This window comes from Pseudonaja textilis, chromosome Z, assembly GCF_049901715.1.
Source record: "Pseudonaja textilis isolate UNSWEBS1 chromosome Z, rPseTex1.2, whole genome shotgun sequence".
NCBI classification, from domain to species: domain Eukaryota; kingdom Metazoa; phylum Chordata; class Lepidosauria; order Squamata; family Elapidae; genus Pseudonaja; species Pseudonaja textilis.
The window spans coordinates 88448958-88473432 of record NC_142008.1 but is presented as its reverse complement, the minus strand read 5'-3'; the positions used below and the strand labels follow the sequence as shown (position 1 = coordinate 88473432).

The window sequence follows — 24475 nt, the reverse complement described above, 5'->3', positions numbered from 1 at the left end:
CTTTAAAAAATGTTTTATTAATAAATGTATACAGCATTTTATCTCACCAAAAATGACTCAAACACATTCTTGATTAAATATCAAGATTTAAAGATTTAAACATACACTGATATATTGACATCACATCATATAGAACAATAAGAACACAATTCATTAAACATTCTTGCAAAGTATAAAACATCCCTCCAATTTTCCCAACATTCATAAAGGCAGGGGAAAAGGGTATTCAGAAGAGCTACCTAGAAATGGAATTCAGTGACTGCCAAAGAAGCACTGAAAATTTAGTTTTGATAGCCGCTTCCTAGTCATTAAGGGGATTGTTGGTCCATGTACTGAAAAATTCAACTCAGCTTTATATGGTCTGGTTAGAGTTTCACAGTGCTCATACTTTGCAATATCCAGCCTAAAATAATCCACTGCCATAGAGTTAGATCTCTGAACTGGGCTGTGAAAAAGGGGCTGGAGGTCTCTCGTGTTCTCTGCTCCAATCACAACTGGGATTAAAATGTCATGGGAAATGGCCCCTTGGCAAAGAGCAAAATTTTGTTCAGCCATGCTGAAAATCCTCTCGCTGCGTGTTTTATTCCTACCACAAACGTTCAGAAACCTTGAAGCAATTCTTTGCTGGTGGCGGTGGGAGTTGGCTTTAGGCCCGACTTTAAAAACTCACAGAAGAAAAGCTAATTGAGCTGAAATAAATTCAAACCATCCTTATTCTTTAGATTCAATAATGTAGCAGTCCAAGAAAAGAGCATAAAGGCATTTTCATTCATCTTGGAATCCAGTAGCAGCTTCTTCAATATGTAAATATACCCATGAGACTGGATCAATGTATTAGTCAGCTGATTCAAGCTTCAGCCTATAAACTAGTAAGACCATTTTGGTTCTGCAGATCAAAATGCATGCTTGTTTCAGTTTTAAAGGCGCTTGGAACCTTTACAAATGAAACTAAGGTATTTAGCCTTACCATAGTGAGTGACATTGTTATTTATTCATTAAAATACAAATTCAACAACTCCATAGTATGTCGCTACTAAGGCTTCAGTGATATTTTTATCCCACTCTTCTTCCAAGGAACATAATGCAGCTAACATTGGGTTCTTTCCCCTTTCTTTATCCTCACAAGGCTGGGATATGTGCAGCTGAAAGCAAGACAAATTCAAGATTCTCATGAATTTTACATGGCAGACTATGGAATTGAAATCTTGGCTCCACACTCTTGGTCTACAACTCTAACAGCTATTCCATATTTTTATAACAGTAGTATGTTATTAGATCAAAGCTATTTAAATAGATTAACAATCCTAATTCTAATAAAAACAAATCTTTTCCAATCAAAACAAATGGTTTTCAAGAGATCATTAAACTGAATATCTACATTTCCCTTCTAGAGAAAGTAGCTATAATGGTGTATAAAACTCACATTTTCTTCCTTATATTACTGATCATGGTCCTTATGCTAGTTTCTACTTTTAAAATGGAAACTCAAGATTAAAAAGCAGAGTACCTTAAAATACAATATAAAAGATATTAATCAGATAATAGGATATAAGCATTGCAACATCTGAACATCTGGACAATGATTACAGCAATATATTCCCATTAAAAATGAAAGGCTGTAGTTGTGTATTATTTAAAAGTCTTATATTGTAGTGTTACATTTCAACAACCCAATACACAAATGTTATGAAAAATGTACAAGACGCATAAATAATATAAATATGCTCAAACGTTATACATTTTGAGGTAGGAAATAAAGCTCCTTCTCCTAAAAGCACAGAATCTCTTTTGCAATCATAATAATTTGTTAGAAATAACAAAGATGTACTGAGCTTTCCCTGTCAGTGTGATCAAAATACCATGGAGTAGCCACTATGTGATGCTCTGAAATTGTTTTCAATTATTGTCTTCTTACCAAATTTTCTACTTTGCTGTGCAGCCATCCAAATTTTAAAATCTGTTTCTAGTGCTCATAAAAAGGTTCCCCTCTGCCCCATCCCTCCCATAAAAGGACGAGAATTTATTGAAGAGTAAGGCCAGCTTTACATTGTACTATTTGAAGCAGAGAATCAGACGGTTCTCTGCCTGCACCCAAAACTTACCACTTTGGAACTGAATGTTAAACTTTACCTTTAGAATAAGACATACCCATTGCTCAGAAAGATTTGCTTAGCCTAACAAGGGTGAGGTGGACATATAGTCATCTCTGCACTTCAGTACCTCACACCACCTTCTACCGCCACTCAAATCCTTACAATTGAATCCTCAAGAGCTGAAATGAAACTTAAATGAAAATTTGGGACAGTTCTAAACAAGTCTGGTTTAAGTTACTTATCAGGTGATCCAGGCTAAACAGAGGATTTCCTTGGTTATTCTGGTAGCAATAATCTGGGCTGGTGTCTGAAACAATTTTGCAATAGTTATTTTTTAAAAATAGTCTCTAGTACCCTGATTAGAGTCAGAACTGCTGTGGACAAGATTAGGGAAAACTCAACTTGCCCAACCCATTTCTCAGCTTACTTTTGATTCTGTGGTAGAAAATGAAAGAAGAGAGACAAAGCAACTGGAGGACATCTATTTTTATGGATACCATATCTTCCTGTTTCTGTGCCAAAAGCTGGATGAGAGAGCTAAAATCCACATAACTATGCCATCTGAGTCTGTTCATGAGGAACCATAGATAGTGGTTTTAGCCAATGATAAAAGTTAAGTATTGGGCAGGTAAATGACCTCTTTTCAGGTTCAGGTATCTGCTTGTTTCTGACTTTGCTTAAAATGTTGCATGAATGCTGGTTCTATAGATTTTTATAGGATGCCAGTTGGTTGCTATTTAAGCTGTTGATTCAGTATAGTAATTTTGGACATTTCAAGGTTGTATCATAGAAAGTCAGTCATCTTATTGATTCTACTTTATGGAATGTGGGCTATTCTCCAATCAGCATTTATGAAGGATTTGTGACCCACATATGCTGTGAAAGCTTGTTGATATCTTACTCTTCACTTGAACGTTTGAATGACCCTCAGAGAATTAAGGTGTTACTCATATTGGGGAATGGTAGCAATAGTGTCATAGCTTACTCTCACCTGGAAAATTTCACATAATGGATTTGTTTCCATTCAAGGATGCATCTCATTCCAACATTTGAGTGAGAAGTGAACATGCTCCTTTTCAAGTCAGACACTGGAGCTGATTGAAATCTGCATCAAGGTTTTTGCTGCTGGCTGAGATCCAGAATCCATTTTCAATCAGAGAAAATAAAAAGAGGAATATCTTCATTGCTAAACAGCTGCTGCCTTTACATTCAAGAAATGTAATAACTGCTTAAAAGGAAAAGCCTAAAATGCAAGGGAAGAGCCTTGGCAAAAAGAGCTGCTTCATTCAACAGAATCATATTTGCATTCAAATGTTATAAGGTGATAACTGTTTAACTAATTTCCTTTAAGCATCTACTAAAATACAGGAGTGGATGCTACCTGTACTAAGTATTCATTGTCCTGTTAGGATAGGAACCGGGTTGAGGATAAACAGCTTAAAGTACCTGGTGTGGGAAGACAACAGGGAGATACTTTGGATGGGTTGGAGAAGTGTTTCTCATCCTTAGCAATTTTAAGATGTATGAACTTCAACAACCTGGAATTACCCAGCCAGCAGAATTCTGGGAACTTAAGTCCACACACATCTTAAGGTTTCTGAGGTTGAGAAACACCGGGTGGAACTTTGTTCTTCCCCTCTATTTGATAGTCAAAAGCAGTGTGGGTTTACACAAAAGTTGAAAACACAAATGCCAAATAATCTCTATATGGCTTGGGACCAGGGGTGGGATTCTACCAGTTTGCACCTATTCGCTAGAACTGGTTGTTAATATTCTAAGCAGTTTCGGTTAATAGAAGAAATGACTGGCCTAATCCTGTAAGGAAGGCAGGAAGGAAACATTCTGGTGTTTCTTACAGAAACTGTCTCTCCGTTAACCCTTATTATATTCTTGGCAGGACTAGACTTCCTGTCTCTGGAATTTCTCTTAAGTTTTTTTTCCTCCACACTTTGCTTGTGTGGAGTGACCATTCAAAGTTACAATGGCACTGAAAAAAGTGACTTATGACCGTTTTTCACACTTACAGCTGTTGCAGCATCCCCACAGTCATGAGAGGCCAGGCAAGGAGATGGTACCTCAATATGAGTGATATTGAGTTGACCAATAACATGACCACCAAGCCGTGTCCACCCAGACACATGACCACCAAGCCACGCCCACCAACTAAGCCATGCCCACAGAAACAGTTGTTAAAAAAATTGAGTCCCACCCTGCTTGGGACATCTATCAAATAGTATTTCTCCTCATCCCCAATTCCCACATGTAGCAGCAAAGTGCGAACAATAAACTCCAGGAAGCATTTCCTTATGACAAGATGGCTAGTACTAAACTGCAAGCTGGCTGGAAACCCAAAATGTATTCTTTAAAAACTATTTGTGAAATACTACTGTATGGATTGTTTTCCTCACCACTGATTCTTTTCTGTCATTAGTTTCTACCCATGATTGTGGATTCTATTCTTCATATCCATTATTATGGAGTATTGATAGAACTGTCAACATGCTATTTTGACACTTATATGGATGATCCTTATCACATATACAAATTTCTCATTTTTGCTATTATATTCAAAAGGCAAAAGTATTGGATGAAGACTTGATAAAATAGACCACACTCAACATTATTTGCATGTTGTTAGTCCCAAACTTGTATAGGCCTGCTTAAGGATTTAGCATAACTAACTTGCAGAGTCATATTATTCAGAACTGAAAGCCTCACATTGTGATAAATCCATTTTATTCCATCTCCTACATATAGCTGTGCTGTTTGTGAAGTCAGTGAGGAGGAAAACAAATAGATGCTTTTCTCTCCCAGTTTTGCTTTAATAAACCAGCTAAATTTCATCAAATCCCACGGGAATCATCCAAGAAATATTTTCCTTACAGATTAATGTTAGTACATAAATCTTGGCTCAAGTCATGCTTAATAAGCATGAAGATTGTTTGGGAATCAAGATCAATTAGAGTCTAACTGGTAATCCTGTGCAGATTAGAACTACATGAATGAAAATTAAGCTGCAATATTTATTTACAAGTGGATAAAAGATTTAAAGAATTGCCAAGCATATATGGTCAGAAGAAAAGAGTAGCAAAAATAAAACAAACTCAGGTGCTAATATTCACAATGCTACATCAGTCTTACCCAACATAGTACCCTCCAGTTTTTAAAAACAAAAAAACAAAAAATGACAATTCTAGTAGCATTTAGCAAGCTATGGTTTAAATACATGTAGAGGATGGCAGGTTTCAATCTGCCACATTCAGATATTCTAAAATTCAGTGCTCACCATGTCTGCACTTCAAAGAGGTCTGGTCCCCTCCTTTCCAATATCTTTTGTGGGACATCAGTCTCCTGGAAATATTTGCACATTCAATATGACTATCTGCGGAAGGAACGGCTTGCCCATGAACCAGGACTCTGATAAGGCAAAGTCATATTGTGTTTGCAAGAGAAGTATTCAAGATATGCTTGTTGTGAACATGGCAGACGTTTGAATAATAGTTCAAATATGTAATGTAGCATGAAAACTTGGAATTCTTTTACACTAAGTATCATAGCACCAATAGCAGCTTCCTAGTACTAGAAACAAGAGTAAATTATCTAGCCTGTTATATCATTAACTTCATACGTGGTTAATACAAGATCAGATGAATATTCTTGTGTTCTCTGTGCCAAATTCCATTCATCATTGCATGCATTAAAAATACAGATCAGATGTGTCCAACCCATGGCCCCACAAGATCATAAACTTTTTAATATTTCATGTGAATTTTACATTATAAAATGATATCGTATATGTTATATGCAGCCCAAGATAATTCCTCTTCACTCAGTGCAGCCCAGGCAAGCCAAAAGTTTAGACATCCATATTTTAGATGAAAAATTACTTCACAAATATACAAGTACAGGACTGATGCAAGATATTGTACTGACTGCAGCAAGAATGATCTTTTTTTTCCTTTTGTTGCATCAAGATAGATTATCTTGCAAATTAACACCTTGCTTCAGAGCAAGACATCCTGGAGTGAAAAATCAGGGTCTACCGCTGTTGTAAAGCATAGAGCCTGTTGTATGTATGGGGTTTCTGAAGCAGACAGAAAGAGAGGCAGACAAACCGCAGTAGAAGGCAATCTGCTTTCCCATTGTATCTGCAGTACCACAGAACAAAACTGAAATATCCTGCAATGTTTCTAGGCTTAGGACACCTCATGTGACAGGATGTGGTATTTGGCTACCATTCTGAAGTTGGCAGTCAAGTACCTACAGCAATCAGAAAAAAGCATGCGATGGCTACCCTTTGAGATGGAAATCTAATCCTGCATTAATTCTATGCATTTAAAATTTATGGTGAAGATCAGTTTCTTCATTTTGTTTTGTTTTTTTTACTCCAAGGGAATATCTTTATTTTTTACTCATAGAAAACTTGGGAGGTAAACCAAAAATTATCTATAGTATTCTACATAAGGTCTTTATCCATTTCTTTCACTGCAACACATTAATCTTTATCAGTATTCTCTTGGTCTATTAATTGGTCATCTTGTATTATTACAACTTTCGCACATTATCATTAATGGGATAATAATATCACATCATTTTTTTGCATTTTTTTAAGGTTTATATTGAACAATGATTTGTACAGGCTCACCCAGCTTGTAATCTACCAAAATCACCATCTATCAAAGCCCCTTTAATGGCTTACAAAGGCTTAAATAGGTCAGTTCAGCCACCATTTGTTCTCAAGTATCTAACCAAAGTAGTTATGTAATGTGTTGCCAAAAAGAAAATGCAGTTTATTTTCTTTCTATTTCTATATGTGTATGTATAAACTTGTATCTAGTTCTGTTTGTATTAGTTTCTAGTTGTACATGTGCTAATTTAAACTCAGCAATAGTTAAGTTGTGGATCTGCTCAGTCAGTTGCCCAGATGTTAATTGTGGATGGCAACTCCAAAGGCTATAATAATCTCCATTTTTTTTTTAAAGACACATTTAAACTGGGAGACTGAAATAGAGAAATATCCTCTGAAAAATAAATTCTCATGGATTATGAAATATATGCTTTCAATTACTATTTCGTCAGCTCTAAGTCCAAATATTTTATATTCTATTTTAGCTCTCTTTATATCCAGGTCATATACTAGATTAACATTAATATTGATGATTTCCACACACAAAAATCTATATTCCACAAAGAAAACTAATCACAAAGTATGCCATAAAGGTTCTTAAATAGAAAGAATGCTAATAAGTCCTTCAATTCAGGAGAATACATAAACTAGAACTAAGCTATTATCTAATTTTAATACTTGCTAAAAATAATCAGACATAATGAAATAAAGCAAAGAAGTACCTAAACCACTGTGCACTATACCAAACATTCATTTCATATTGAAGCTGCCTGCCATCCTTTTGTTCCTCTCAACTAGAGAATGGATCTTTTCTAGGCCTTAATCAATTCCTAATCTAATACCTTGTCTAATAGATCAGGTGATATTACAGAGAGGATTTAACTGAAAAAATATTGACAATATCCATGTCTCTTAACAGGGACAAACAGGGACCCTCTTGGCAGTAGGCCTAATAAAATCTGTATCTGCCAGCTTTATTTACATCTTCCATTTTTTAATGGGGGAAAAAAAAGAGACACAAGTGAAACAGAGAGTGACAATAACAAAGGAAGGAATAGCATTTTGGAGAAGCTTCACTGCTTGCGGTACTGCAGAGCAGGCAGACCACTTAGCAAGTAGAGTTGGATCCATTGATTGGCATTCCCCATTCTAGTCCTAGATGTTTGTTTGGCTTTTACAAATTTGGTGTTCCAGGTGTTCATATTTTATTCAAACTATTGCAAATTAGTTATCTTTTCCCACCCTCTCAAGTACCAAAATTACTATTCTGAGTGTGCTTATGTTTCCAAACTTGCCCCTTTAAATCTTCCACGCCTACTCTCAATAACTATTAACTAGGATATTTCATTATGAACTAAAATTATACAGTTTACCTCCAACTCTCAATTCCCCAAAGGCTTAACAAATATTGGTAGCCTTTCTCAAGCTTGCCGTATTGCTCACACTTTATTCTTTCTCAGCTTTGAAGAATGTAGCCTTCAGCACAGATCCTACCACTAAGTACATCCCCTGGAGCTCTCTAATCAAAGACAAACATGATCGGCATGCAAGTTTTGGTTGACCAGTTTTGGGAGAACTTTCACCCAAATTTCCCCAGTAGCATTATTTCTATTTCAGTAAAAATGGTAGCAATGGTCAGCAGTGATTAAACAACAAGTAAAGGTAGTCCTCAACGTATAGCCTTTCATTTGGTGACTGCCTGAAGTTACAACAGCATTGAAAGTGACTTATGACCGTTTTTCATACTTCGGACCATTGCAGCATCCCTGTGGTCATGTGATCAAAATTCAGATGCTTGGCAAACTGGTCCATATTTATAACAGTTGCAGTGTCCCAAATGATCACCTTTTGTGACCTTCTGACAAGTGAAGTCAATGGGGAAGCCAGATTCACAGCTGAGTTACTACTTAATAATTGTAGTGATTGACTTAACAAGTGTGGCAAGAAAGGTCATAAAATGGTGCAAAACTCACCTAATAAATGTTTTGCTTAGCAACCAAAATTATGGGCTCAATTATGACCATAAATCGAGGACTACCTATAGATAGATACCAGCTGCCCAGAGTCATCCAGCTATTTTTTTTCAGAAGACCCAGGGGAGGATTCAGTAAATGTAGCCTTTTTAGAATAATTGCTACCGACTAAAGATGCATTAGAATAATATTGGACCTAAGAACAATTGGGAAGGTTTGATTTGTTTGTCTTCTATTCAGAACTGTTCTTACCATTTTGTTATTTATTATTAGTTGCTACTCAGATCTTTGATTTAAACAAAGTATTTTGCTTAGTGTATCACAGCATGTCTGTAGGAGATGACCAGGCTGAGCCCAAGGGAGGAGTCAAATGCATCCTCAGTCTCAAGTCCTTTCACACCTACAAGAGATCAAAGTCCAGTCCGCCTTGAATTCTGTTGGCCTTTATTGCCAATTTGCTTTGACCACTAGAAGTTCAGATTATTTTAGAGAGCCTTGGCCCTTGGATACAAAATTCATTTGAATTGCCTGGACTCCTGATTTCCTGCGCTTGACAATATTCTAACTTGGAGCTTTCAGATTTATTGTATTTCAAGCCTTATAATTCCCAAATAGAATAACCCATGACCATTGGAAATGGTTATATTACCTGCAGAGTTTCAACTTGGGGAATGCTACTTACAAAATTAGGAAATGGAGAGTAAAATTATTCATACTTCTCGCAATTAAGGTTTCAATTTTCAGTTCCGGACTCCTCCACTTGGAAGAGGTTTCAGGTAAAGAAAGACATCTTACTTCGATCAGAATAAACAGCCCTAAGACAGGTGAACCAAAGGTCCTGGCAATATAAGATAGTCATCTTCTAGGCAGAGTTCTCCAACTCTGTCCAGTCAGTCCTGAGGGTCGGTTTGTTCTTATTTTATGCTTTTTCCTTGCCTGCTGGACCCCAAATCAATAATTTCAGCACTAGGACCTGGCACAAATTACCCCTATTTTAGGTTTTAGATCCAATATCAACGTGGAAATTGCTATATCAAAGAAGTCCAAGTCATCGTGATATTTAGATCTAGATGCAATCTTAAGGGGAACTAGCCATTGTTCTCCGACTCCCTGGTTCAATGTCTTATTGCTTGCAGCTGTAAACCACTTCTTCCTGCATGCACTGCTGACATTCCACATAGCAGCACCATTGCACTTGGCAATGGCAAGAGAAGGTAACAATGTGTGTCTGGATATTGTAACCCCGGCCACAGCACATACTGTCACAGTTGGCCTCACGGGAACACGTCCTTCCAGCCGTGCCGACTGAATACCTGCTAGATCGGCAGAAGCTAGGAGAATCTTCCATATAAACCAGATCAGTGGGGCGTGGAGTAGTAGGACCTTTAGCTAAGTGGCCATGATGTTGGGGGCTCACCAGCTCTGATTGTCCCATAGCATCATTGGTGACACTGAAGACTTTGACAGCACCATCATAGCGTAGCTTCAGGAGCTTTCCTGTCTCGTGGAAAGGAGACAACTGTTTCCAGCAAGTTCTCACAGCACATGAGCCAGACACACCATGGCACTTGCAAGTGGTCTTCAGGCCATTTTTCACAGCCTGTGGAAGAGAAAAGAAAAAATTATTAGCCATGTTACAGAGTTATCAGTGAGTAATTAGAAGAAAGAAGGAAGGAAATCAGAAAATGTGTAAAGTAGGATCATCCATTCAAATAGATTTGACCATTCAAGTAATGATCTCTCCAGATAACTCACCAATGAATCCAGGAACAATCTTTGTTTAAGTGCATTTCAGTCAGTTACCTTATTCACTTGGCAACTTTGGCTGATGCTTTCTCAATCCTACTTGCCTCACAGAACTGTCTGTTACTAAGTGTATAAACTGAAGAGAGGACCCCATCCCTCCCCATAAGATATCTTGAGCCCTAGAGGAAACAATATAAAGGAAATCTAACACTTTAATAACCAAACTTTAATTCATAAAGGCAAAGGAAATCAAATTACAGTACACAAAGACCAAGCAGTTATTACCAACTAAGCTTTTGTAGATTAATGTCTGCTGTTCATATATGCAATTGTACCGACTCTATTGCTCAAATTTAACTTCGGCAAGCATAAGAATTATATAATCCTAATTAACCCCAAAACAGTTCAGCAATTTCATGTTGGAATCTTCTTTTGGACATTATTGAAATCTAGAATGTCAAACAGACATAAACCCAGACTGTGCCTGAAAAATATTTTTATGGGTCTCAGCACAAGAACCATTTTAGAGAAAGAAGGAGCAGGGAAAGTGAAATGATTACATTTATCAATAATTGTTATAAAATATAAGATGAAATCAGGGAACTGGCTGTTGAAGGATTTAGTTTTCAATAGTTTTTTTGTATGCACCGTTAAGAGAAATGGATTAAGGTAGATAACAGGACATTTAGAATTGAGTAACAGAAGACCATATTTGAAATTGAATTATGTACAAATGATAAATATGTAATTGCCTAAAATATACAAACTCTTGCTGAAATTCATGGAAATGAACAAATAAAAAATGTATGACAAAAATGGGCTAAGAATTTTAGACATAATATATTGGTGAAACAGTGAGAAAGCATGTGATTGAAAGGACGGAAAATTCAAATTTTGTAATCATCTAAAAGGGACTTTTTATAAAATGATGTACCTTTGGTGCTTGACTCCAGAAAGATTATCTAGAATGCATTAATCTACTTCAAATTTATGTTGCAAATGTGGGCAACATGAAGGGTCATTTTATCCTCCTTGGTAGTTTTGTAGAAAAGCAAAATTTGGGGCAAAATTCAGTTAACTGTTTCTCTTAACAACCAAAATTTGGAACTCAGTTGTGGTCATAGGTGAGAACTACTTATATCCACATAGTTGGGACTAATTGCTTCCTCATTGTTTTAGGTTACACTACCACACAGAGATGATATGATAGCCCACTGAATCAGTGCCTCTGATTTCTGAGTTGACACACAGAGGCTGTACTGATTGTGGTATTTAAGCAAGTAATTTATCAGAGAATCAACTTTGTATCTGAAGACAATATTTCTGAACAATGTAGTGTGTTTCCTGCTTTTAGGTGGCATGTATAGATGTAGAAAACAGCATCCCTTAGGGAAAAAAAACCCAAGGAAAATCTTGCATATTGCAGAGCTACAGCTTTTTAGAAATGTTTTACATTGTCTCTGAATGCCCGTCCAGTTTAAGTCAAATTTAAACATCAAGATACAGTGAGGTGTTCCATAATTTATCTGAAGGATGCCCGCTGACAAAAATCTGCTGTAACCTGTACACAAGAGCATTTATTCTCTCTACTTCTTAAGCGCAATCCATGCAAGCTTTTAAGCATTTCCAAATATTGTTTGTGCATTTCTGACCCAACCTTTGCATTAGGGTTGTCAATTTAAGATTTTGTAAAGATGTGGTCAGACGGTAGCCTCTGAATCAACAGAAATGACCCATCTCATTAAAAATGCTTGCTTTATTCTCCCCTGTTACATAAACATTTTTTATAATGTCACTGTGGGAACCACTGTTTTGACCATATGCTTCCAGGAAAGATACAGATCTGGTATTTCAGAGTTCAGTTAATTCCCCAGTGGGAGTGGAATGGTGATAGTAATCTCTATCACCATTCCACTCCCACTGGGGAATTAACTGAACTCTGAAATACCAGATTTTTATTTTCCACCTCTTTCTCTCTCTCCTGAACTGGTCCTGCAGCAAATTCACCCTTACCTTGATGCCTACGTTGGTGTTATGGATGTCCACCTTGGCCCTCAAATCTTTCCCAACCTTCTTCTGACCCAAGAAGTTCTTCAGGAACCTGATGCTATACTTGAGGTTGTCACCACACACACCCCACTGCCAGGCTTTGCGGTTCTCTAGGCCAGGTGAATCGTCACAGGTACAGCGCTCCATTCGCCCAGCGCTGCATGCTCGAGCAAGGGAATGAGTTAATGCTGCTGAAGACACTGCATAGAGAAATGCTGTTTCTTTGAAACCTAGGAAAACAAAGCCAAGCACGAGTGAGGAGAACACATCATAAGAAAGAACTGAATAAATCTAAGCTGAAAGTGGGGATGCAGACAAGAAGCCTGTTTGCATCCCTCAACAGGCAACTGGTGGAAGTTCTGAAGTTTTGCTTCTCTGTGGCTTTAACCTTTGATTGGGATCCCTCCTATAAGAAAAGTAAATCCTGCTGTGGTCCTTAGCTCTTGAAACTAATTTGTTGTTTTCTCCACTAGAAAGTTGCTTAATTAAATGCCTGCCAACAAGATAAACTGAAGCCTTTCTTCATGCCTTTGAGTTAGTCTTGACTCCTGACACTACATAAGTAAGTCTCTACAATACTCTTGGCAACATTTTTCAGAAGTGCTTCTCATTCCCTTCCTCCTAAAGCAAGGGTGTCAAACTTGTGGCCCACAGGACAGATGCATCATGCACTGGCCACACCCACCCCAGTTTAGCAAAAGGGGAAAAATTGTGATACATGATGTGATGGCAACATGATGCTGCGAGTTTGACACCCCTATCCCAGGGGTGGGATTCTACCAGTTCGCACCTATTCGCTAGGACCAGTTGTTAACATTCTGAGCAGTTTGGAGAACTGGTTGTTAGAAGAAATTACTGGCCTAATCCTGTAAGGAAGGCAGGAAGGAAACATTCTGGTGTTGCTTATATAAACTGCCTCTCCATTAACCCTTTATTACATTCTTGGCAGGACTAGACTTCCTGTCTCAGGAACCTCTCTGGAGTTTTTTTCCTCTCCTTTGCTGGTACTTTGCTTGTGTGGAGTGACCATTCAAAGTTACAGTGGCACTGAAAAAAGTGACTTATGACCATTTTTCACACTTACGACTGTTGCAGCATCCCCACAGTCATGAGAGGCCAGGCAAGGAGACATATATCTCGATGTGAGTGATATTGAGTTGGCCACATCCAGTCAATAACATGACCACCAAGCCATGTCCACCCAGTCACATGACCACCAAGCCACACCCACCACCTAAGCCACATCCACAGAACTGGTTGTTAAAAAATTTGAATCCCACCCCTGTCCTATCCTAATGGTATACTAAAGTGCCTGGCCTAAAGTCATAGTGTCTGTGTCTAAGGCAGGTGCCCAGCCTTGGCAACATTAATATTTATGAGAGTTGAAGCCCACAAGTCTTAAAGTTGCCCATGGTCTAAGGCAAGTGTACAATTCTGATTTCCTCACTTCTAGTCTAACGCTTTATACAGTACACCAGACTGACATTCTAAGAAGAATCTTACTTTTGATTAATATCTTGAAACTAAAGTGAATATTGGAAATGTTTTTCCTTAATTTTTTTGATAAGGCACATTCTTTTATTAGTAGTTTGTTTGAAGTATTGCTTTGTTATCATCTTTTTTTTTAAATCATGCTGGCTGGAGAATTCTGGGAGTTGAAGTCTTAAAGTTGCTAAGTTTGGGGACCCATGGTACAGTATTGGAGTCTTAGACTACCAGCTATTGTGAAAGAGTTTTTAAAATCACATCCTATTGTTTTGCAAACAATCTTGAACAATGGAAACTGCTATAAAAGGTTTAATACAAATATAACGAGCTTGGGTTCCAGCACACTTTTAGGATCAAAGCCTGAGTGGCAAACATTGGAATATCACATCTTTATATTTAACAAATGACATGAAAAAGAAGTGAGCGAGAATTCCATGCAGACAACAGGCTAGTAGAAGAGAAGAGAATAGTTTGTTCTATTCCTTCCCCATCAGGGAACTAATTCCTATAATAATTGCACACAGGAAGAAGAACACTTTTGTAAAAGCTAGAGAATATCACAAACTAGAGGAGAATAAAAGATCACTGCTATCCAGCCTACTAAAACTCTAATAGCCTAGTGCTTATATTTTGTGGTCTAGAGAAGAAGGCGTCTTCTTATCTGCATTCAACATTGAAAAAGAGGTAACCAAGTTAATTAAAAATGGCAGCCTATAAATGTTGTGATTTGTTGACAAGATTAAATTATCTCTCCTGTGATGCCCTTTTCGCCTAGCTTCTAATTATGATTGAAGGAATTGGACAGAATCCCAAAGCAAGGAGGAAAAGCTTTTGATTTTGGGCACTTTTTTCATAAACCTAACAAAACAGATGTTCCTATTTACCTCTCTTCAACAAGTTCGCCCTCCCATCGAGGCTGCAGTTCCAACGCTCATTGCGAAACTGGTACTGGCACTCAAGGACTCCAAGCTGAACGGCTTCCCGTAAAGTCTCAGCCAGCCCTGGCTCCCGACGACAGAGCCTCTTTTGCTTCTGGGAAAGCCTTAGCAGATCACATTGCTTCAAGTGAGCCTTCCAATGTGCAGGATTTGTTGAAGATCCCAGCAGTGGAAACTGAATCAAGGTTTCTTTTCCGGTCAGGCTAAGAGAAACAGAAGTAAGTTTAGCTTGGCTTGATAAACCAGAGAAAGCATTATTGCCACTAGGCATTAACAGATAAGCAGTATGATGGCCATCTCAGTTACCCATCCCCATGTAAGCTTTGGGCTGACTTAGATGTAGAGAAATGAAGAGGTTACAGAATTGAAAGTGGTGAGAGAAAGTGCGAAGCACTTCTACTAAAAATCCCACATCTCAGACAAAGCAAAAGAAGCAGAAAAGATATGGATTGATAGAGATGCACTTTGGGGCACTCACCAATAAGAAAAAAAAAACAGCTTGGCAAGTTTTTAAGTGAGGTGAACAGACAATTTGGAGGCTGAATGTTTCACTCAATCTATTTTTCCATTAAAACAATTTGCCGCAATATAAGGAATATAAAAAGGAACCAGATGGCTACATTCTAATGGAGATTCTAAACTCTATTAGAAACTTAAGTCAAGTCTACAGTTAAAGGTATTTCCTAATGCCACACTAAGCTGTAGGAAGACATGAATCACAATATAGCATCTTGGGTCCCTAGGGATGCAAAGCACATTAAAAGAGGAGGACAGATAATCAACATCCAGTAGATATGCCTTTAAAAAAAAATTATTTACTTTACTTAGTTTTTAATTTTTTACTTGCTGAAATGCAAATAATCTACTACCTACATTTTGATGCAGAGAATATGATTTCCCTTTGTGGTCAAAATTCAAATATCTTTAAGGAAGGTTTGCCTTAGGAACAGGTTTCAGTAAAAGAAAACTTTGAACAGTGAACAAATGTTGGGAAGGATTTTAGAACTGTTTTCATTTAGCTAGTGCCCTCTACAGCTATTAGACAAAGTCTCAAATTATTCTCCATTAGAACAATGATGGAAGGTGATAGGAATTATGCCTAGTATTTGCACTACTTGTAAAAAAGAAAAAAGGAAACCTAAAACTAAAACTAAACTATATATTGTAGAGGTGTCTCTTTCACAGAGGCATAATTCTGGGAGTTAGTGTACATAATTTAAAGCTGCTAAGGTAGAAAAACACTGATTTGGATGAATTACCAAAACTACACTTTGATTTACTTCCATTAAACTAAGCTTAGTCAGAAGTAGCCGAAACCACATTCTTTAACTGGATTTCATTGCACTGGAAGATTTCATGTGATTGTTCCAAAATCGACACATTTAGCCTAAATTAGAATAAGTTAATCGTTTCAAAGGCTGCCCCTTTGCTATACAGTAACTACGGCAATTTTATATGTAAATACACACTTCATATGAAATTAGTATTCTCAGAATTTGTCTTCAGAATTTAGGTATCACCAGAAAGAACTATTAAAGATAACTTGCTATATTTTTTTTTCTTTTGATGAGGTTTTTTTTTTAACATGGCATTTAAATCTTTCCTACTAGTCAGGGATTTACTCTTAACTTTGTTTCCAAATCAGCTAACTTGCTGACACATTAGCTACATCATATGCATACTATCTAAGAACAATAATATAAAAGTAGCATAAAAATAGTTAGATGCTATTTACAAAGTGGAATGTTATATTGAGATTATACCATAGTTTCATTTTATCGGCCAGATTTTAGGGTTGAAAGCAAATTATGAATTAAATCTTAAACTGACTGGGATTTTGTAGTCTTACCAAGTTTGGGAAGATAGATCTTTGAATATCTAGGCTCATTTATTTACAATGCATTTTTCTAGCATTCTTGATATCATATTTCATTATGACTCTATTATTTTTCCACCTGTTACCGCACACAAATTAATATATTGTAGAAGGAAAGATTGTCAAGTTAAGAATCACTCAGTGTTTCATACAAGACCAAGTGTTCATAGCCTACGTTCAGAAGGAAAGTTATTGTAATAAATTGCCCAATGAAATAAAAATGGCCATTTTGTTCTTAGAAACAACAAACTTGGATAGTATTAAAATGTCTTTGGAACATGCTACTCTTTCTATATCTCTAAGAAATTATATCAGAGTTTAGTTGAAAAATCACAGCCAGGAGAATGCAATTGAGAATACAACTTATAAGTTGGAGCCAAACTCTAAATTATGTTACATACTTCTGAGCCATTTCCTCCTCCTATCCTCTGCCCTTTAATTGCCCCTCACCAAAAATAACCCTGAAATGCATCCTTAGGTCTAATGATTTTATCGTTATACATTTTTCTTCCAACAGTTTTGTTTTAATGGGTAGAAAACACTTTAAGAGCAGGTGGATTGATTCTGACTCTAAAAATGTGAGGAAAGAGTCAAGCATCTTCTCATTCAACCCCATTCCCTAAGTAGAAGAAAAAAAAAAGAGGAAAACTGCCAGGAAGTTGAACATAAGTCTCTTGGTTTTTAATTTTTATTTTATAATTCATCTACCATCCTGACCATCATCATTCCAAACCAATCTCTCCCAATATTACTCATACCTCTGCTGGCTATTGCCCTCAAGATTTTGCCTCTGCTGCCTGTATATAACCCAGTGCTGAGATTGGGCATTTCCTGGACCTGACCTGAGTTCATTTACAGGACAGGTTGTACATCGGAACCTGTGATCTATCAAGCATGCATACGCCTAGCGCCAGGCAGCCAAAAAACCTTCAGTCTTGAGAGAGCACGCAAAGGAAGAGATGCTTATCACCTACCAAGGGTGGAATGCTCAAACCCTCTCACCCACCCAGAGGTCTTCTTCCAGCCAATGCATGATGTCGGTTAATGATTAAGTAAGTAAAATTTCCAAATAACCAACTGAGAACAAAATGGCCGCAGGTTCATCAAGATACAAGCTGTGTCTATGCAGCACCCACATACCAGCTGAACACTTACCCTGTTCTAATTTCCTCTGAGCACTTGGAGCTCCAATCAGTTTGGAAGTGAACTAGATGGATCCTCAAACGATTTGGAAATTGCTGTTGTACCCAACAGAAGACAGCAATTTCCAAATCGCTTGAGGATTAATAATGCTACTATACAATATAAATTTTCTATAACTATCAATTTATAGAATTATTTGGATAATAGTAGTTCTTGGACTAGACAAAAACAGTCCAAAATCACAAGTTATTGGTATTGGCTGAATTTCCAAGAAGTTATGTTCTTAATGCTTGTTGTAAATTATGAGAAATATAGTTCAACATAGCTGTAGGAAGTAGGGACAACTGATTTGGATATTAATCACTGGTTTCTGCATTAAATATTTGTACTGATTTGCGTTGTGCATGACCTGCACCTCTTCTTGCACTATGAGAATCTATACATTTTCATTCATGCCCTGGTTACTTCAAGAATGGATTACTATTATGCAGTCTACCTGGAGCTGCCCTTGAAGAGCATCTGGAAGCTTTAGCAGCCGAATGTGGTTACATGGGCAGTTATGTGTGCCTCTTGGATGACACACCTTATATCTTTGCTCCATAAACTACATTAGTTGCTGATTTGCTTCCAGGTACAATTCCAGTTGCTGTTGTTGCATCTATCCATCCCATCAGGTCCTGCAAAAGAGATATGATCCAGGCTCAGACTGCTAAGGAAATCCTCATGGTGGGTCCCAAGACGCAACGTTTTTTTCTGCTGTAGCTTCCACCTTCCCTCTGAGATAAGGTTAGCCCCATCTATGTTAGCCTTTTGGAAAGTTTTGGAGCTATGGTTCTTCCATCTACCTTGGGGATCAAATGGTGAGCCTGCAAGATGTCTGAATGATGATTATCCTTCTGCTCTCCTAAGGTTCTTCTATGTTTTTATATTTTACATTTATTGTTATTTCTGTTTGATCTTCTTTATATTGTGATATGATTTAATCATTATTTCTTCTTGTAAGCTGGCAAGAGTCACTTTTTGATACGGGCAGCTATGTAGATTTGCTATGCAAACAAAATAGGGACCCATTGCACAAGTGACTAGGATAGCAGCTATGTCACTCTAGAGTGTAACAAAGCAACAGCATGCAAAGATTGGAACCAAAGCAGGATGAATAATGACTAGTGAGCAAGCCAAGACAAAGATGGAAACATAATTGTAAAGACATAATTGAACAAATTGGGATAATATTAAAATGAAATTGAATGTTTTCAGCATAAAATACATTGAAAATAGTTACCATGGAAGTGCTTTTTGGAAATAGTAGAAATCATTGTTAATAGAATGTTGGTCCTAGTTGGTCTGTCTCAGTTGTATTTGATGAAATGGGACTGACATATAAATTTATAGCCCCCTGCAATACATAGAATTCTGTCCATTGGGTCCTGTTATTTAAATCTAGCATCCAACACCTTGCCCCAAATTCCTTACTCTAAAACTGCTTTCTAGCTATCTGCAGAGTCTTTGCATCAATCACTGTCAATTTGCTATCTATTCTCCACTTCTCTGTTGGGAGACCCATTCATACATGGCTCAGAGGCCTTAGCTGATTTTTCTGGGATCAATTCTAATACTTCCAGATGTGTTGAACAACAACTCCCTTCATCCTCAAGCAACAGTGTTCCACATAACATATCAGATTCATTCTAGTTTAGCATCCTATGGGAAACTAAAGGAATGGATGAAAGGAATTGTAGGTCAACACATGTAGGTAGACCAGACCAGGCCTCTAGATAGACTAGATCAAGTCCACAGGATGACTTAAATTTTTATTGAGATTGGTTATAACAGAATCTTGCAAGTGTGCTTATACAACCACTTCCCTTCTTATAACGAATAAAGTGAATAAGGGATCACTCCCCAGTTCACTGAAGCACTTATGTAGGTTGTTACTTGTAGACTTAAAATAGTTTTCATTCATCATCACTCTAGTAATAGATCTTGCATATCTGTCTACATCACCTCCCATCTCAGCCTTGGTTCCTGCCCCGCTTTATGTCCAGAAAAGTCAAGGTTATAGAATAAAATGCTGCCCCCCCCCCTCCTCCTCTGCTGCCAACTCCTCCAGATCATCTAAGCCCTGTAATTCAGCCATGCACTGAGATCAGAACATCAGGAGAGATCCCTGGGCTGAAAGCAAGCTCTTTCAATTGCAGCTCCCTTCACCCAGCAATGATTACAACAGGGCTAAAGAGAGGTTGTCTGTCTACCAGAGGATGAGAAGGGTCATAAAATTGCATTTCCTCCCCCACCACCCCAAGCAGACCTGGGGAACAAAACAGCAATCAATTGCTCCTGGGAAAGTTGGCAGAGACCCTGGGGGTTTCAATTCCATTGTGTGGTCAGCCTCCTTGCCCTTCCAGACCATCCAACTGATAAAGATTAGAGAAGAAAGGGGAAACTGGTGCTAATGCTAATGACCAAGCAATGGCAGCTTTGGAGCATCAGAGGAGGAGAAAATGACTCCTTTCTCCATTACCCCTGCTGTCCACAGCAGTTCCTATTGGAGCTCAGCACAACCAAGTTTCTTGAAGGGCAAGGAAGGACTTGGGATGCTAAGTACCTGCAGGCCCCATGTTAGATATCTCCCCTGGCTTAACAACATCTATCCTCTGTTACATGGTGCCCAACTGGATGTGTTTCTGAAGCTTACTTCTGTCATTTCCTGGCAACTATTATTTAAAGCAAAGTGCCTATGATTTTACAGGTAGTATTATTACTCACAAACAGCCTAACCTTCCTTGAATCTACAGGTTTGCTCTTAAAACTATCCAACCTGGCTAGTGTTGTTGACAAAGAGCATCAACAAGCTCACTCATTAGCTTTCAGAAACAGAAAGTAGAATCTAGAAATTCCAGCATTTATCTGTGGCTGGTCCCTACATTGGAAGGCTGGTAATAACAAACAGGAAACTCACTCAAAATATGCAACAGTTCCCATAAAGAATTGGAATAAAATGTTTTATCAACTAAAGGAACACAGCTGTTTCAAGATTGCGGTTCCCTTAAGTTGCTTAAACAACCAAATCCACTTAAAGCAATAATCAATATTTGTTTTGCATTAAGGAAGTGATAGCTGGGGAAAAAAGAATATTACCTCTTGCTTGGGATATCAGCATGCACTTCCTGAAAGGAGAAAAGGCTGACAGAGATCTCATTCTGAAATGCAGGCAGAAATAGACACAGCATCCCAGATGAGAGATACTGTTATAATTCTTGGCATTCCCAGCCAGTATTTCAAAGTGTGCAGTCCCAACATACCAAAATCCTAAAAAGATGGCCGGCCTGCTGGCTGAGGAATTCTCAGAATTAGTTCACAAATCTTTAAGATGCCAAGATTTGAAACCACTGATATAGAGAGTATCTAGGTTGCTATACGTTTTGACTAAGATTGTAATTATCATCTCTTGGGAGAAGCTAAGCAGCTACCTCTATAAAACTCTGTAAGATAATTAATGCTTGTATCCTTAGATCAGATCCAGGTTTGATCCTAGTTCACCCATCAATATCCGTAGAATGTAGATACATTGCTAGTGATTTCAAATACATTTAATCTGCTTCCTGGTCTTGGATTCCAACAGTATTTTTTGTATATTGTTGGATGCAGTGTACAAAATTGAACACAGCATTTCAAACCTGCCACAAATTCACATTAAGAGGCTTAGTAGATCTTTGCTGTAAGGAAAAATATATGCACAAGTTCAAAAACATTTTATTATTCCCATCTTTCTCCAAAACAGGTGCTGAAAACAATTCAAATCTCAAAGCCCTATTCTGAACTTTTAGAATTCAAGACTCAGTACTTTTTTAAAAAAATCAAAGCCTTATAAGAGTATATGTATTGGTTTCTGTAATCCTTAATAATGAAGAATAAGAATAACTACTAAGAAAGAGCCCTGAAGTGCTTTAGTCTAGAAGTAGGCAATCTGTATTCTGCATATCTTTTAGACTACAATTGCCATTAAAATGGTCAATTGTCAGGGAGGATGGGGCCTGTATTTTGTAACATTTAAAAGCACCAGTTTGTCATATCTAAAGTCCTAATCTAATCAGGCAGCATTGTACTTTCCATTTTCCCCTCTTTAACAGACTTTTTTGTGGGAGGGATGGAAGAAATACTGGGAAAAGATATGTGGAAAATATCTACATTTGAATAATTTAAACCTTATGGAAGAAAGTAAGTACAAAATAAAGACTTCTAGAACTCAAACTATATTTATATGAAACCACTGACCTATGTATTTATACAATGTAGGAAACCACAATGAGGCTTAATTTTTGGCATTATGCTAACACATCCAACATGGTTTGTATATAACCGTTTATGCCTTAATGTATAACTAGAACTCAACAAACTGTGGTTTATTTAGGAAACTGTAATTAAACAAATCATAGTTTAGCATGCTGCAATAAGGTCAGAAAACTACCTTGACACTATTGCTTCTGTAGGCAAAGTCACTTTTCAGTATTTGTAAAAATACTGAATTTGGGGGGGAAATTTTGTAAGCAGACAAAAACACAGATTACATCATGAGCTGCTCTCAAATTTATGATTAGCAAACTGAATTCTGCTTCCTAGTTTACTAAAGATATAAAAAGACTTCCATTGTTGAAACTAAGTAGTGAAGCAGAATTAGACATTAAAACCAATGGGGAAAACATGCCTATGTTTTGGAAAAATAAGGGTTGAGGTTTGAAAACTAAAACTGTACCTGGATACGCAATCCCAGGTATTATACAAGAATCTTACAGATTAATATCTTTCCCTTGCTTATCAAGACAAATTTGATGCATACAGTATTTTACTGATGTATCTCTTGAGAAGTTTTGAAATAATATAATACAATCTTAATCCTTCATAAATAGGTCTCAATAATTAAAACAGTGTTTATCTTTAGGTAAGCATTTGTATGATTGCAGGCTTGAGCCAGAATGCAAGTTTTTATGCAAATACAATATCTTGAAATTCAAATCTTAAGAGAATTTCAAATACCTGCATCACAAGGCACACATATATGCATCCTCAGACTACCTACAGTACTGTGCAATTTATGTACAATCCCAAACTCTTGAGATTGTATTATGTCATGGCCTCCAGCTTGTAATGAAGAATAAAAAGATGTAAAAATGTAGGAGTAGATCCGATTTTAACATGTTTAGGGATCCTCTGAAATTATAAGGAGTTCATTTCAATCATTTCAATAGAACTAAACAGGGCTGAGACCGTATCACCTTGTAAAAGATACTAATTGTATAATAAATCACGAGGCTTCTGGTCCTCCCTTCCAGGGCTTGGAACTCCTAGCAAATATACATGCAGATCAACCCAAATGATAAGACTTCACAAGGGACCAAATTCGCCCATATTGCAGTGAGCGAGTTCAGCAAAAATTCCAAAGCCTGGAGGGCATGGAAGAGTTTTCTGAACTTCTTGAGGGAGAGGGCAATTTAAAAGCCACCTTCCAATCATAGAATGAAACCCAGAACGTGTCAGAATCTTGAAAGAGGTAAGCATAACTATATCGAGAAATTAATATGGAATACTTTACTTATCCCGCCCACCACCATCACACAAAATATTGCAATGTTTAGATGGTTCAGATCTGGCCCCGTGTCTTTCATAAAGCCCCGTCCGTTTTCTATCGACTAAGCGCTTCAGCCTAGCAAATGTAATCTTTGAGCTGGCGATGGATCTGCTGCAAAGAACATCTAGAGCCAGCAGAGGAGAGGCGGGGAGAGGACCTGAAGGATCACCTCCAGCAGGTCTAACTGATGCCGTCGTCTCTTGTCAGGTTCGCCCGAAGGTTGAGTTGAGTTTGTGATGTATTCGCAGGATAACTGTAAAACCGGTATCGCGCCTGGCTAGCAACGGAGATACAGCAACTTTCTTCAAAGCGTAAATCGCTGAAAAGAAAGAACCGTATAATCCCAGGCAACGTTTAGGATTGCAACTATGTATCCAACCATTCAGAATGGATTGTTTGACGGAAGAAAGCGAAAGAGAAAGAGATAACGGAGAAAGGGATGTGTGTCATTTAAAATCAACAGGACAGAAGGGGACAGGACAACTTTAGGCGTGTCCACTGTCGCGTCGGAAGTCAGTCGGACGGACACCTGTTAAGCCGGCTTAGCTTCGCCATCTGAAAGCAAAGAGTTAGGTTTAGAGAACAGGAAAGAAAATAGAAAAGCTATTCAAAACCAAATTCGTATAAAAACGGATTTTTAAAAAAAAATGGGGTGGGGGGGGGAGAGGAAGAGAACACCTGAATAGAAAAGATGTAATCTAAACTTAGAGCAGAAGGTCCCATGTCCGAAGCCGCGTCAAAAGGAGAAAACGCCGCTGACCCGAAATAGGCGTCCACTTGCAAGAGCAGCAGGCAGTAAGTGGCGGCTGTGACGATCAGAGAAGCGCGCAGAGGCAGCAGCGCGGTCTCCCCCGGTGGCAGGCGCATGGTGCCAGCTTCTGCTGCTGCGTCGCGATCCGCCGCTTCCCTGGCTCGG

At 37.8% G+C, this 24475-nt stretch overlaps 1 protein-coding gene across 3 annotated transcripts; it reads right to left on the bottom strand.

Annotated features, from left to right (window-relative positions):
- WNT9B (Wnt family member 9B) lies at positions 1-24475 on the bottom strand. Of its 3 annotated transcripts, XR_015740464.1 has the most exons (6): positions 24320-24475; positions 14861-15117; positions 12453-12718; positions 5380-10293; positions 3085-3222; positions 1-1142 (listed from the first exon to the last, which is right to left on the bottom strand). XR_015740464.1 is itself a non-coding variant. In XM_026718285.2 (4 exons), the coding sequence occupies exons 1-4, from the start codon at positions 24424-24426 to the stop codon at positions 9817-9819; spliced, it is 1107 nt and encodes a 368-aa protein (XP_026574070.1). In that variant the 5' UTR covers positions 24427-24475; the 3' UTR covers positions 4813-9816. The 3 variants fall into 3 exon arrangements, 1 of the variants encoding a protein (XP_026574070.1); XR_015740463.1 differs by having other exon boundaries at positions 1-3222; XM_026718285.2 differs by lacking the exons at positions 1-1142; positions 3085-3222 and having other exon boundaries at positions 4813-10293.